Below are 15,341 nucleotides of genomic sequence, written 5' to 3' on the forward strand. Positions count from 1 at the left end.
GACATGAATATCATGCCCATGACAAATCATGTAACAACTTCAAGAAATAGAGAGTAGGTGAGAATAATAAAGATACAACATACTTTCCCTAATTACTTGTCCATTTTTTAATTGATACATAAATATGACTCTTAACTTGGCTTCAGCGTATAACTATGTCTTCCAATTTTGAGTGTGCACAAGTAGACACTTAAACTTGTATAAAATTTAACAAGTAGACACATATGTCCTACATGACATAATACACGTAGGATGTCATGTAGGATACAAAATTGTCATGTAGGGTGACATGTAAGACGAATATGTCTATCGGTTTAATTTTATACAAGTTTAAGTGTTTACTTGTGCACACCCAAAGTTAAATGTCATAGTTGTCGGCAGACGTTAAGTTAAGGATCATGTTTATGTATTATGTCATTAAGAAAACAATGATTGACATAATGAGTTTACCATTTTACCCCATTTAATTATGAAGTGGAGGAAATAAAAACATAAATTTTCAAGAAGTTTTATCTTTTTCAAAGTAATTAATTGAGGGTATAATAGGTAAAAGGAAATTGTCCTTTCTTGATTTGTCAAAATGGACAAAGTAATTAGGGACTACCCCCTCAGTCCCTAATTACTTGTCCACATTTTTTTTTAATTTATCCCTAATTACTTGTCCATTTTAACAAAACAAGAAAAAACAATTTTTTTTAACATATAATACCCTCAATTAATTATTTTGAAAAGAAGTAGAACCTATTGAAAATCTTAAGTTTTTAATTCATCTACTTCATAATTAAGAAGGGTAAAATGGTAAACTCACTATATCAATTATTATTTTTTTAGTAAGTGTATCAATTCAAAAGTGAACAAGTAATTAAGAACAAAGAGAGAGTACTAAAAAAGAAAAAATACACAAGTAATTAGGAATGTAAGAAGTAGCAATTTGATTTGACTATTAGAGTATTTGTTTAATATTTTTCTATTCCTTTTTACTTGTTCGACTAGTATTAATTATTATTATTTATTTTATTAATGGTATATTGAAAATTCAGATGACTAGTACTCTACTTAATTTAATAGATAAAAATAAAATCAAATAAAAAGTAAAGGTGCTCGGAGGCATCATTGTACATTGATGCTAAAAATGTGAAGGTAAGAATAGTTTATACATATATTAATAATACATAAATTAGTTATAAAAAAATACATAAATTAGTTATGCAAAAATACAACAGCTAAATTTTATAAGTAATAAATTTATTATTAAATAATACTTACATGAATAATTTACCTCTTCCTTAGCACGGCGTCCAAATATTTAAAGGTTATCAATAACATAAGGAAACCATTAATGAGAAATATACTAAACCACACCCCGCCATTCACAAGATCTGCACCATTGCCCCTTCTTATTCTGCCTTTTCTTCATTTCACACACACAAAACAACATTCTTGTTTCCCTCTATTTCGTTACTATTTCTCAATTCTGATTCTCTCCAGCGCCAGCCTCACCCCCTTTCCCCTCCGGTAGTCCGACCCCTTCTCCATCGGACTTGGCACTGCGGTGGGCATAAGGGCATATTATTGTTCAAACAATTGATTGAATTTAGATGTGGATTCATTACGTTCTGCTATTTTGGCTGATATTTCGAAATTGAGGTTTCTGATTCTCTGTATAATGGACTCGATTTGGGCGAACAATGGTGCCCCTGCCGCTTCTCATTTGTTCTATGCCATTTACTTCGCTTTTGGTTTCGTCATCGTCAGATTGTTCCTTGACAGATTCATCTTTCGGGTAAGCTTGTTGTTTCTTTTTCTTGAAACATTCATGTGCTGATAACTGATATTTTATTTTAAATGTTATACTTGTTTTATTACATTTGAGTATTGTGTACTCAATCTTGGTTTGACTCGTGTAATTAGTGGATTGCGTAAAAAGAAGCAGGGTGAAATGGACGTCACATTCAACCAAGAAAAACGACAACCTTCTTATAGAAAACGCATATAAATGAGAGCCCAATAATTATAGATCCCATTTTGATGGAAAATTTCTTGGCTTAATCAAGATTGCTATTAGTAGATTGAATTAAATCCGATTTAGTACTTTTCTTGATTCTGAGGTTCTGGCACAATGTGTTTGAGCCAACTGTTTAGTTGCCAATGATATAGCCCTTCTAAAAGAATCGTGATGGTAAGGTAAATTATTTCAATGAAGTTTAAACGGCTGAACTGAATTGGGGTTTCTTCAATTATAGTTCTTGAACTTCCAACTTTTGTCACCATTAAGTAATTGAATCCACCCAGACTAATGGGTGAATTTATCTTCGTAAGAGTTGAGACAACTTTATTAGAATTTGAGCTGTTCGACTTTTTAGTTGTCTGCCACAACAACACTTTCAAGATGTTACCATCCGTAACTATTGTAATTGATGTGAAACTCCTGTACAGATGTTACCATCCTATCAGATCTTAAATGGTAATTTGGTGCGATGACTTGTGACCTCAGATTTGAAAATGTGTTTATTATTTCATTGTGCATCCTTGTTTTGGCGCTTGTCATCAGATAGATCATAGATGTTAGTTGTATTGAGCTGTGATTTGGGTGTTGGCATTCTTAGAACTGATACTTGGTTCATGGAGGAACGTTTTCGTGCATATATTGCACTATGTACACCATCATGTAGTTCCAGTAAAAATATAGAATTTTCTGCAGATTGCCCTAGATTAATATGTTTTAGGTGAGATGTAAACTACGTTTACTCTCTTCTATCTATCAATTGTACTTCTTGAAGTAAAATTCATGTCACTCGTGATCCAGAAACTGTTTTAAGCTTCTCATTAGATGCAAACATGCTATTTTGGAATCTGTAATTCAAGTTAGTTCTAATTTGTTTATTTTAATTTTCTAAATTCCTGTTCACTGACATATTTATTCATCACATAAACATTTCCCTGGCAATTGATGTACTACTTTTCCAATATTATTTATCTAGTCCCGGCATCTTTAGGCTAGAACTTATGGGCAATGAGTCACATGCCTTGGCACCGGTACTTTTTCTTACAGTTATGATGGTACTCAATGGGCCCACATAACCCGATCTATACATGGTGTACATGTCCTAAGTGGAGAAGACAAACCAGTATTTGACTTAATTACAAGAACATTATAAGATGTAATTTGCACAACTAACTCAACCCTTTATAAGACGAGCAAGAAGAATTTAAGACCAAAGTGTTGTGAAACATTCAAATGCCTGCGTCAACAACTCCACTAACACCCAGTCCAGCTTGCCAATTTGTAGTTTAATTGCTTTCCGGTTACAATTTTAAGGGGAAAGTTGAGCTACTGTGTCAGGTATAACTATTAACTGACGCTCCATATGTTAGTCTACTTTAGTTATTATATATTATCGGCCATGTCTTAATATCAGCTTTAGTTTGTTCATAAGGGTTAGTGCTTTTGACTTATTACTTGGTGAGTTACTTTTAACATTTAATAGTTAAATAACTGAGTTTTTTTTATAGTTAGTTATAAACTTTCCGATGTCAAGTCCTAAAAATTGATGAAAATTTAAATGTAAGATTGCATATTTCAGCACCCCTGGAAAAATATCTGCATCCACCCGGCTCCCCTCCATTTTGTGAATCATAACCTTCAGTCCTTTACTACCTTGGCAGACTAAGACCAGCATGTATCCCTCTCCAGGGTTTATTGATGGGATTATGCCGATTCACTTGCACTGACCAATGAATTTTCTGTTTGCAACAATTAAACATGAATATAAATTAAATATTGGATATGATATTGAAGAATACGACGAATACAGATACTGTGATGTATTAATTGCATAATGCATCATCATCGTGCAATGTATTCAAATCTTTTGTGCTACCTTTGCTTGGAAATATGGTGCTTGACAGCTTTCCCCCTTCAGGGCCTCCCCACCACCACACTATTTCTTCTGTGCAATTGTGAGAGGTAACTTTTAGCTGAATATTTGTGATGTATTTGTTAAGTGGAGTGTACTCTGTTAGGATCGTCTTGTTCCTGTATATCGATTAAGCTTATTTCTTCTATCGCCAGTTTCACGATTTACATGTTTTATGCAACATGAATTAGTTCCTTTAAACGTTAATAATACTAACTTTTGCCCTCATTAAGCAAACACTAAGTTTAACTGCTTGAAAGTAGTCATTGTAAAGAGCTACCATTCAGTTACTACTTTCCTGATGTTGAAGAATTCAGATGATAGAAAATTAGGGAAAGTTTTTGAAAGTTGAACTGAATTTCGCCCCGATACTTTTACATGGACTGGCTGCTATGTGACAGATTTGGTTAAATGACTTAAGTTGTTTACTTTACTCCATCTTTCTGACGTATCTCTGTTCCTTGTTCACCTTGTTTCCAGAGGCTAGCCATTTTGTTGCTGCACCTGGGAACAACCCATCTCAGGAATGATGAGGCTACAAGAGGAAAAATTGTTAAATGCTCTGAATCCATGTGGAAATTTGCTTATTATGCCACTATTGAGTTTTGTGTCCTAAAAGTTGCTTATCATGAGCCATGGTTCCTAGACGTGAAGGGATATTTCAGTGGCTGGCCAAATCAAGAACTAACGTGAGTATCACATCCTGATTGTTCTATGATCTAGTATATGACACATGGCAGTCAACATGTAATATCTGTATAAAACTAAAATTGGGTGGTTACTTTAAATAATTGAGTAAGCAAGTAAGAACAATTACTTGTACTATTTGAGGGAAACAACAAAATTGCTAGCTATACGTGGTTCAATTCAAAAGAGTATAGTTAGTGCAAATCTGTTGCTAAGTTCATAAGTTGGGATTAAACCAGCTGAAGTGTATGTTTTACTTCTTACTCCGTATTAAGTTCTCACCATTGAGCCTCACATTGGAAGTTTCATTTCTCAAGTTCTGCAGTATCTTCTTGTCTCCTATTCTAAGTGTATTGCATTTTATGAGGGCTTCGGAAAAAGAAAAAAAAAAAAGTCTTATTTTGTGATCCTTTTGTCACTCTGTCAGAATCTTTTCTCAAGGTCGATGAATTAATATAAGCATTGGGAATCTTTTCTCCTTTGATGGTTATACAACACAAAAATTGGGAACCTCTTTGTTCCTAACCCATAGAGGATCTCATGAATTTCATATAAGCATCTTTGATATTCTCGTCCAGCAACTAAATCATGTCGTAATTATTTGATTCATTGGAGTATCCATTCAAAAACACTTCTTGTGCATGGTCGATACCGTATCGCTTAACTTTTACCCGTATGTATTTTGTCTAGTACTTGATAGGTTCTATTTTCAAGCATTCAAGGGCTACCTGTGTTACTTAATTGTTACCAGTATGTATCTTTTCTAACAATCACGAGGTTCCATCTGCAAGCATTCAGGGGGTTCTATGTTTTTTAGGAGTGGGTTTTGCCTTTGAGAGATTTATATATCTAGAAAATATAGATAACTTCTAGCAGTTTCAAAAAAATTATATAAAGAACTTTAATGGAGTAACACGGTCAATGAGGATTCATATTGTTGACCCCAACTTGTTTGAGACTAAGACTAAGACCTGTCAAGTCACCAAGCCAAGGGAGACATCTCTACTCCTCAAAGAACATAAATAATTTCCGGAAGGAGCAATAAATTTCCTTAGAAAAGACCTCCTCCTCCATCTTCTAACAGTAAGTGTTACAGATCCTCCTCCTGCATCTTCTTCTTCTTTACTCATTGCTGCTTCTGTCCTCAACTATTTCCACTCCTTTCATTTCATTTCCTCATGCTACACCTATAGTATCATTTTTCTTTACCTTGTGCCACCAGAACGTGCATCATTACCTGAGAAAATAGCACTGGATGCCTGAAGGATGTGTGCTCCGTCTCTTGATAGCTCCTTGTATCTTTCTTTCTTCTATCAGAATGCCTTTACGATGCCAATTTTATTCAGAATCTTCATGAAAGTTTATTGCCTAAGCAGTTGTTTCTATTCTCATACTTTGCAGTAAGCGTGCTATTGGCTGAGGGAACACTACTTCTAGTAAAAATATCATCAACATTTCAGTTGAACAATTTTTATTTTTATTTTTGAAAATGCAAACAAGAAATAGGGCTTCTTAAGACACTAGATTATTGACTAGGCAAGACTCTTCTTTTCTGATATAACATGCATACCTTTGTTGCAGTCATTTGAATGCACTAAATTTTTTATAGAGTGAACAAAGTTCAAGTAGAAATGCAAATCTTGCTTTTGTTTTCATTTATCATTAGAACGGTTAGCAACATTTATTGCATTTCATACTTGCAACTTCAATTTTTGTAGGCCTCTTAATAAAAGATTCACATGGGGGTTTGATAAAATCTAACATCCTTTGTTCATTTCTCATTTTAGGGCTGGAATTAAACTTATCTATATGTGCCAATGTGGGTTCTACCTCTATTCTATTGCTGCCCTCGTTGTTTGGGAAACGCGACGGAAAGACTTTGCTGTAATGATGTCTCATCACATAGTTACAGTTTTTCTGATTTCATTCTCATATATTTTAAGGTAAGGTATACTTCACCAGTCGTTTACCTTTAAGTCTTTTTGCGTCAATACCCTAATGAAAACAGGGGACATGATTTATGTACGACGTTAGCAACACTTTGTGGTTCTATGCGGGGTGCAATACAAGTCAAATTTTCATATTCATTCAACCACAAAACATATATATTCTTTGGCATATTTCGAGAGATAACTTTTCCTTATATTTTCAGTTGATGGTGGGGGGAGGAAGGGATGCTAGGTCGAAGTAGATTTTAAACTTTGAAAGACCTGGTTTGAGATGTAGAAGAGGTTAATAATAAAGTAGAAGGGAAGTGGAGAATTGAACATTTATTGCCAAAGGAAGAACAGTTAGATGCCGGTAATGGTGATAATATTAATTTGCATATCCATATACAAAAACATATACTATTATCAATCTTAATTGGATTCAGATCATGTAATGTGTATAAGAAATAGAGCACCCAAGGGTATGGCCTAGTGGTCAATGAAGCTGATTGATTTCTTCCCATCTGTCTTATCCTTTGTGGATAGAGTTACTTGGTACCTGATGCTGGTGGTGGGAGGTGGCAGGTATCCCGTGGAATTAGTCGAGATGCGCAAAATCTGGCCCCGGACACCACAGTTCTTAAAAAACTGTGTTTAAGAAATAGAGGAAGTGTATTTTCATGTTTTTTTGTTAATTGATGTGATGTTCTGCTACCTTTGAGAAATGAAATAGAACAGATATGGCCATTGCATTGAGATGCTTTAATTTAATGTCATACAATTTTCTACCTTTTCTTTTGGCTAAGATTTCCGTGAAATGAGGATACTCAACTGATCCCTTTCTTCTATATTTTGATCCTTTATCACTTTATTGTAGTAGAATCATTTATGTATAAGCACAAACAGCTCCTGAACCTTTGGACAAATTTGACCTAGCCAGTCCCATCCTTCTTATCCTGCACAAGGATGCTAATATGCCGTCTACAACAACAACATACCTAGTGAAATCCCACTAAGTGGGGATGCTAATACGCCATCTAAATGATAACACAATGAAATGGTTACTACTACTGATAAAAAGATAGTTAAATGATTGCCCCATCTTTCCAAGTTGGTCTAGTTTGTAACTTAGTTTTGCAGATACAATTTTTAGTATTTTTGCCTCAATGGTTGATTAAAAGGTTAATGTTCTCCTATTTACCTAGAAAAAGAGTTCCCAAATTAATGTTGAAGTTGTGCGGGGAATTGGTAATGGTTATTCCTGAGGGTCCATTTTGAATTCATCTAACGCATTCAAGAAAATTGAACTCATATGTTGATTTCAAGATAACTGGATAACAGATTTAGAATACTTGGTTTGTAATGGACCTTGCCATGCCTGCGTTGTTTCCCTCTTCCGAATTATAAGTTTGCTGATCTCTTAACATCATAACATCTCTTGTGACTCTCTATGGGTAATGATTTCCCTTGAATCTTTTTTAAGTCATTTATTCAAGTTTGTTGGCATTAAATGAAAGACTCTTTTATGTTATAATCCCTGCAGTGGAACTATTTCTCCTAGTTGAAAAACTTGCTATTATGGCGCATAGTATTTTCTTTCCTAATATTGAATATTAAGACATTATTAAATATAGGTCTCCTCTCTTACTAGTTTGGACTAACATGCCACAAACTCATCTAAAGGTTCATCATTCCATAGCTGCAGTACATTAATGATGACCTGTTGTATGCCATCCAATACATTTACTTGATTCAATGGCAGATCTTATCTGTCAAAAACCTTGTCAGAGTTATATGAATTTTGGATGGTCTCTAACCCAGTGTAATTTCGCTTACACTCTAGGAAACAAATTAGCAAATGCAAAATTCCAAATGCTGCCTGCATATTAGAAGAATGGAGTAGCTTTTATCTGTTTCAGTTTCTGTATTAATTTTGATGTGTTTTGACATATGTAGCTTCTTTCGGATTGGGATAGTTATTCTTGCATTACATGATGCAAGTGATGTCTTTCTTGAGGCTGCCAAAGTTTTTAAATATTCAGAGAAGGAGCTTGGAGCTAGTGTACTATTTGGTTGTTTTGCCGTCTCCTGGCTTGCACTGAGGCTGGTTTTCTTCCCATTTTGGATCATAAGATCCTCAAGGTCGGCACTTAATAGATTTTCTACTCATATGATATTGTTCCCCTTTTCTGGTTTCTCCTAATGAGTTCAATGTGTTTCATTTCCCAGCTATTATCTGTGTGAGGTTTTGAATTTGTCGGAGGCATATGATACAATGATATACTACTTCTTTAACACAATGCTCTTGACCCTGCTTGTGTTCCACATTTATTGGTGGATTCTCATATGTTCAATGATCATGAAACAGTTGAGAAATAGAGGGCAAGTTGGGGAAGACATAAGATCTGGTAAGCTGCATCTTATTGTTATTTTGAATTTACTGGTACACTGTTGTTGAATTTGTGCTGATATAAAGGTCACCCAATCAGCTATAGAATCAAGAACCTCATAGAGAAACTAGAGACCTATGATTTTATTTTGTTGTAAATTCTTTAGTAGTTAAATCACCAACACCATCTTTTTTTAAACCGTCTGTCTCAGGTTTATCAAACTAGTATTTTTCAAAGAAAATTTAATCCAAAAAAAATTCATTTCAACTCTTTTTGGCGGTATGGTTCATAGTCAACTTGTATGGTTTGAATCCTCTTTCCCAACTCCTTTGAGGTTTCAGGATCCTCTTTGAACTGTTTGCATTGTTTTTCCTCTTTCTGAATACAGATTCAGAAGATGACGACTAATTTGATTGAAGGGCAACCCTCAGAGTCGGAAGATGATGACTAATTTGATTGAAGGCTACACTCAGATTCTTCAGCGGAGCGGAAACGTGGTTTGAATATTACATATGAGTTGTAGGATTGCCTCTGCATATGATCCTTTTCCCCCAATAGACTTAGCTTGACTTCTTCTACGCTTTTATAATCAACTATACATTTTTTTTGGGTTTTGATCATTTTATAGTAATAGATCTTGATAGCATTAGATGCGGGGACATTTATCAGTTTAACTTGTCATTACATTTTTGGTGTACAAAATAATAGGTGTCTCCTTGTATAATTGTTCCCCTAAACAAGTATTCAAGCAAACCATCTTCACTTTGGTCTACATCTGTCATTACATATTTGGTCCAAAATAATTAGCTAAATATACACTATTTTTGTGTTTAAACTGTATATCTATCGTTTAATAATACGTATATTATGAAAAATATATATGTATACTATATTTTGTGAGAAAAATCTATCATTTTGCTAGGCAGCTAACATTATAGTTTTCCAAAATATATCTATCATTTTGCTAGGCAGCTAACATTATAGTTTTCCAAAATAATTTGCAGAGACCTATGTGGAAGGTCTGGCGAAAGAAATTACAGTCGATAGATTTGTCGAAAGAATTGGCTGTACTAACAGTAGTAGAATACTTTACAGATTACACATCAAACGCTGAAAGAAAAGCACTAACACTTTGTTTGGATAGTTGTTACGTATTGTTTCATAATGTATTGTATTGTGTTATATTGTATTGTATTGTCTTAATAAATACAATGCTTGATAGATTGTATCGTTACATAATTCACACCTTCATAATTTGAATGATAAACCTACAAGAAAAGTAGGGTACGGGGTAGAACTACTATGAAAATGTAGGATAAAAGATGAAATAGGATTATTATATAATAAATAAAGACAAAATGAGAAGAAAATATTAAGGTAACGATGCGATCACATACCAAATTGGTCGTTACATTTCATTGTTACATAACAATGAATTTAAACAATACGATACAGCATAATTTCAACAAACATTGTATTTAAACTAACAATATAACACAATATAATACAATACAATACAAAACAAGGTGTAAGGGTGCATGTGACAGTTCCAAGAATGGAAGAAAATCATAGAGATTTCATATCTCTCCCTGATTCATCCTAATAACTATCAATTAGGTTAAAGAAATGCCTCTACACAGAAGAAGAAGAAGAAAACTAATTAAAAACGTTATCGTGATTCCTTCCCTTCCAGGCCATACATATGATGGTGAGATATAATAAGTACTTAATGAAATAGTCAAGGCGTGTTAAAGTTTGTTTGAATTATAAAGGCAAGAGTTAAAGTTTAGCTTGTATTTATACGTAATTGAGTCAAAAATAGTTGATAAAATTAACTTTTCAAAGAGTTGAATCCTCGTTGTATTTGTATAACATACATGTGAGTTTTTTCTTTTCTTTTTAAGAAATTGAACATAATTATACAACCAACAATAATATATCCAGTGTAGTTCATAAGTGAGGTATGGGATTAAAAAAAAGTAAGATATTTTAAGATTGAGGGAAAAAAATGGTCTATCACAAGCCACATCGCATATGTAGTCTCATGGTCCATGGATGACAACTCAATCAACTTATGGTATATTGCGATCAGTTAAAGGAAAAATGTGCAGGCTAATCATTTCGTGTGAAAAAGTTGGACGTTTATATTAAAATGAAATTAATTAACTTAATCAAAGAATAAGTCCTTTTTTAAAAAAAAAAAAACTATATTTTAGCCGTATAGGCCATTTTATTACTTAAAACAAATTAATAATAAACAAGTACTGGCCAAAGCCAAAATTAACAAACAAACCTATTTCTAAATTGGTTGGGGAAAAGTCTACTTTCCTATTTAACCTTTCTATATATATAATCAAAGAATAAGTCAATAATTTATAAATAAATTAATTAACATAATGGTCAATGTTTTGCAAGTCAAATACTTTTCCTACTTGCTATTCCCTCTCTCCCTAGTTACTTGTCCACTTTTGAATTGTCACACTTATCAAGAAAACAATTAATGACATAGTGAGTTTATCATTTTACCCCTATTAATTATGAAGTAGATGAAAAGTTTTATATTTTTCAAAGTAATTAATCATTTAATTGAGGATATAATAGGTAAAAAAATTGTCATTTATTGATTTGTCAAAATGAACAATTAATTAAGGACAACTATAAAAAAAAAAAGTGGACAAGTAATTAGGGACAAAGAGAATATTTTTAAAAGTTAATAGATGACTGAGTCAATTTTTACTAAAATTAGAAGCTTGAAGCCGTATGTAGCCATACGAGACCTTTTTAGCGTGAAGTACGTGGCCACATTAACAATAAAAAGTCAAACAATATTTATTTCTGTAATACTTTTGTCAATTGTCATTTATAGCAATGTCTATGTTACTTTTGTCAATTGTGGTCTCATGCCTTTTTATGAAAATTTAATGTTAGTTGACAAATTATTCTTGTGTTCCATCTGTTTTATTTTACTTGATCAATTTTTATTTGACACATTCTTTACTAGATATCGTACATTTTTTTTAAAATAAAAATAATTCATATGAATATTTCGCCATATTATTCATATTAATTGGTGTATTACTTTCAAATTAATTTGTATCTTATAATTGTAGCGAAATTAAATGAGATATATAGTTTATAATTTGGTAGTCTTCCACTCAGGCCAGTGTCAAATGCGAGTATACTCCAATTTCTTTCATTTTTGAAACTATATATTCTTCAACTGTAAAATTTGTTTGTTATATTCACATTAATAATAACATATATATTTGTTTATTGTACTCATTGCTTTTCTATGAATAATAATTTCAATAATTTATGACTTTATAGATGCCAATTTCTAGACAAGACCTTTGTTTTTTTCCTCCATTTTATAATGCATATATGAGTCATGAGGATAACTACTTAATTAGTGCTATTACTATTTATTGAGTCACATGAGGAAACTGCATATACCGACCTTTGTTTTAGAAAAGAAAAAGAAAAAAAAAGGAAAATTGTCATTGTTTGAATAAAGTGAACTTTTTTGAGTCAAATCAAAATGAAACTTATCATTGTTTAATTTATATGAGTTGTTTTACTTAAGACGAAATTTAAGGGAAAAAAAAGACTTTTAAAATTTATTGTCTAAAATGATAAATATTTATATGGTTAAAAATTATTACATTAATGATAAAATAAGTATTTTAAAATTAAAATGAATATAGAAAAATGTTACTTTTTTATACTGATTAAAAAGAAGAATAAGTCGTATAAATTGAGATAGAAAATATCAGATATAGAGATAGAAGCTAACAACAAAAAGGCTTCAAATCTATTTGTGTGGATATAAATCCACATTTATCCGTATCTTTTTTTTGTCCTAATTAAACTATAGCGCCATGTGCTTCAAATCCATTTATTATTTATTTGTGTGGATATAAGTTCACATTTATCCATAATATATCTTGTTATTTGTCTTATAACTTTTGCGCTATATACGTCACCTAAGTAAGATATACCTAGTAACCTACAAACACGATTGTTAAAACATCTTGAATTCATCTGTATAGATCAGGGGCTGAGCTATAACTTGCATGTTGAATGGCCCCTTTATATAAGAAAAATTCTCAGTGTAATTTTTTTTAATACGATCGAAGAAATGAATTTTAAATTTAATTCAATTCAAAAAGTTACCTAAATATAAAACATGATTGTCTAAGACTGTGTACGGAAACCAATGACTATTTAATCATCTATGTGGGATACTCCAACACCACCCACACATTCAAGCTTGAACATATGAAGCCTGCACAATTTAGGACTCGAAAACAATGAGTTGAGATAAATCATTTACTATAGCGATAAAGAAATAGACCTTAGCCCTAGTTAGATCAATATGAAAAGCTAGCTTAAAAGAAAGAATTGTCCAAGAATATATAAAGAAATGAATGAACCCTTATCCCACCCATGTGCGACTCCACATAATACTCCTATTAGAATTTTTTGGTTCTGCCATTAATATAGACATCCCCTTAATTAGAAAGAGGTTAATTATACTCCAATGAGAGTTATGGTGGAGTAGTATTGGAGCAGTACTTCATCCTCAATCAAAGATTTTGAGTTCTGATCTCATTTGATATGAAATTGATTTTATTAGAAAGTGTTTTACCTAAATATAACACTTTTTGACGTGAATCCGATTTAGTTGAAAATGAATAATGGACATCAAATGAGAAAACAAAAAGCAGGAAAGAAATCAAACTACTTCGGTTCTAGGTATTTAGACTGGCAACATAGTTTAATAATAAATCGAAAACCTTTTGAAACTTATAATTTAAAACAAGTCATAGATATTTTTATGACTATAAATCATCTCACCAAAATTAAAATGATTTTTTTTTTATGACACACATAATAACGGGAATATAAAGACAACCCCACAATTACTTACTGTATTATTTAATTGAAGAATGATTCATAGCCAATAATTTAGTTGATGGTTAATTTGAGCCTTTATATCTAACTCATGCTATTATTATATCTTGACTTGAAAGGGGGAATCTTGAGTCTTTAGTTGCCGACCTAAGGTGCACCACACTATATATTAAGAGCACTTATTGCTAAAATATAGAGTGTACGGAGTATATAAATATAATAAGTGAAAACTAAACCTCAAAAATCTCACGTTGTTGGGGCGTTTGGTGCCCACAAAATTACAACCTTGTGATTCCATGAAACGTCTAATCAACATGGCTCCATAAAATATATATTTTTTCTGTTTCAATTTGTTTTTCTGAATTTGATTTGATAAATATTATTAAAAAATGTTATGATTTTAAATTAAGAATATACTCATGGAATATGAACTTAGAGTTTGTTTTGATTGGTTTTAAAAAGTGGTTTTTTTTTATAAAAAAAACTCAAACTTAAATGACGTTTAAGTCAAAAAATAAAAAGTAGGGAGACCTATTTTTTAAATTTTAACTTTATTAAATTAAGTTGTTTTAAACTTATTTTAAGTAATTTTTAATCTTATCAAACATTTTCAAAAGCTAAAAATAATTTTAAAATATGTTTACCCAATTTTTAAGTCAATCCAAATGACCAAATAGACTTTTAAACATATGGCACAGAATGTTGAATTAAAAAAATTGCTAAAAAGAAAAAAAAATCTTTTAAACGTACTAAAAAGAAAAAGGAATGAAGAGCTTTTTCTCTTGTCAATATCATTTGTACAACAAACGAATCTGCAATTAGGACAAAAAAGAAAAGTATCATTTGTACTGCCTCTTTCTTTTTTCTCAATAGCACGAGTTTATTGGTGTTCTTTTTTTTAATCAACGTATAAGAATTGGAGAAATTTTACAAATATTTCGTAACTTATGAGGTTTTCATATTCACTGGGGGAGGGGGATACTGTTTAAGAAACAAATTACATATTCAAACAAAATATCAATTTCATATCATGATTTTTATCGCATGTTCAAATGGGCTAATAATGAAATCATAGATCGAATTAAGATGTGACTATGAATTGGTGGAGTTCTTAAAATAACGTTGGAACATTAGGTATCAAATTAAGTAATCAACCGAGTTAATTAAGTTATTATTGGCTTGTGTTAGTATATCTGCTAAGTGAAACGCGGATCTCTTTTAGATATTTGGTCATTTACAGCCCTGAATTAACAGTTTTCTTATTCGAAAAAATAACACAAGTATTTATTCATTTTGTTAATGATGAATTAACAGACTAATACTGTATGATTAGACATGTTGGATTACGAATTTGCGCTTTAGCTAGATGCTGTACTTTTACCATTTATTTCAAAAAAATTAAAAATGACTAAAAAGAAATCACGTTACATAAATTGGCTCTTTAATTTTTTACAAAATATATATTTTATTCCTTGTCAAATTTAATTGTGTGTTTATAATTTATT

General features: G+C 31.8%; 2 protein-coding genes across 4 annotated transcripts in view; both read left to right on the forward strand.

The window, feature by feature from the left end:
* LOC125815375 (probable LRR receptor-like serine/threonine-protein kinase At1g67720) overlaps nt 1-15,341 on the forward strand; it is a 191,655-nt gene that overhangs the window by 151,172 nt on the left and 25,142 nt on the right. The window lies entirely within an intron of this gene.
* LOC125815387 (ceramide synthase LOH2) lies at nt 1,364-9,655 on the forward strand. Of its 2 annotated transcripts, none has more exons than XM_049494849.1 (6): nt 1,364-1,783; nt 4,398-4,606; nt 6,392-6,547; nt 8,489-8,674; nt 8,762-8,940; nt 9,311-9,655. In XM_049494849.1, the coding sequence occupies exons 1-6, from the start codon at nt 1,667-1,669 to the stop codon at nt 9,328-9,330; spliced, it is 867 nt and encodes a 288-aa protein (XP_049350806.1). In that variant the 5' UTR covers nt 1,364-1,666; the 3' UTR covers nt 9,331-9,655. The 2 variants fall into 2 exon arrangements, with proteins under 2 accessions (XP_049350806.1, XP_049350807.1); XM_049494850.1 differs by having other exon boundaries at nt 9,354-9,655.

Source organism: Solanum verrucosum, unplaced genomic scaffold, assembly GCF_900185275.1.
Source record: "Solanum verrucosum unplaced genomic scaffold, falcon-dt-bn FXZP01000261.1, whole genome shotgun sequence".
NCBI classification, from domain to species: domain Eukaryota; kingdom Viridiplantae; phylum Streptophyta; class Magnoliopsida; order Solanales; family Solanaceae; genus Solanum; species Solanum verrucosum.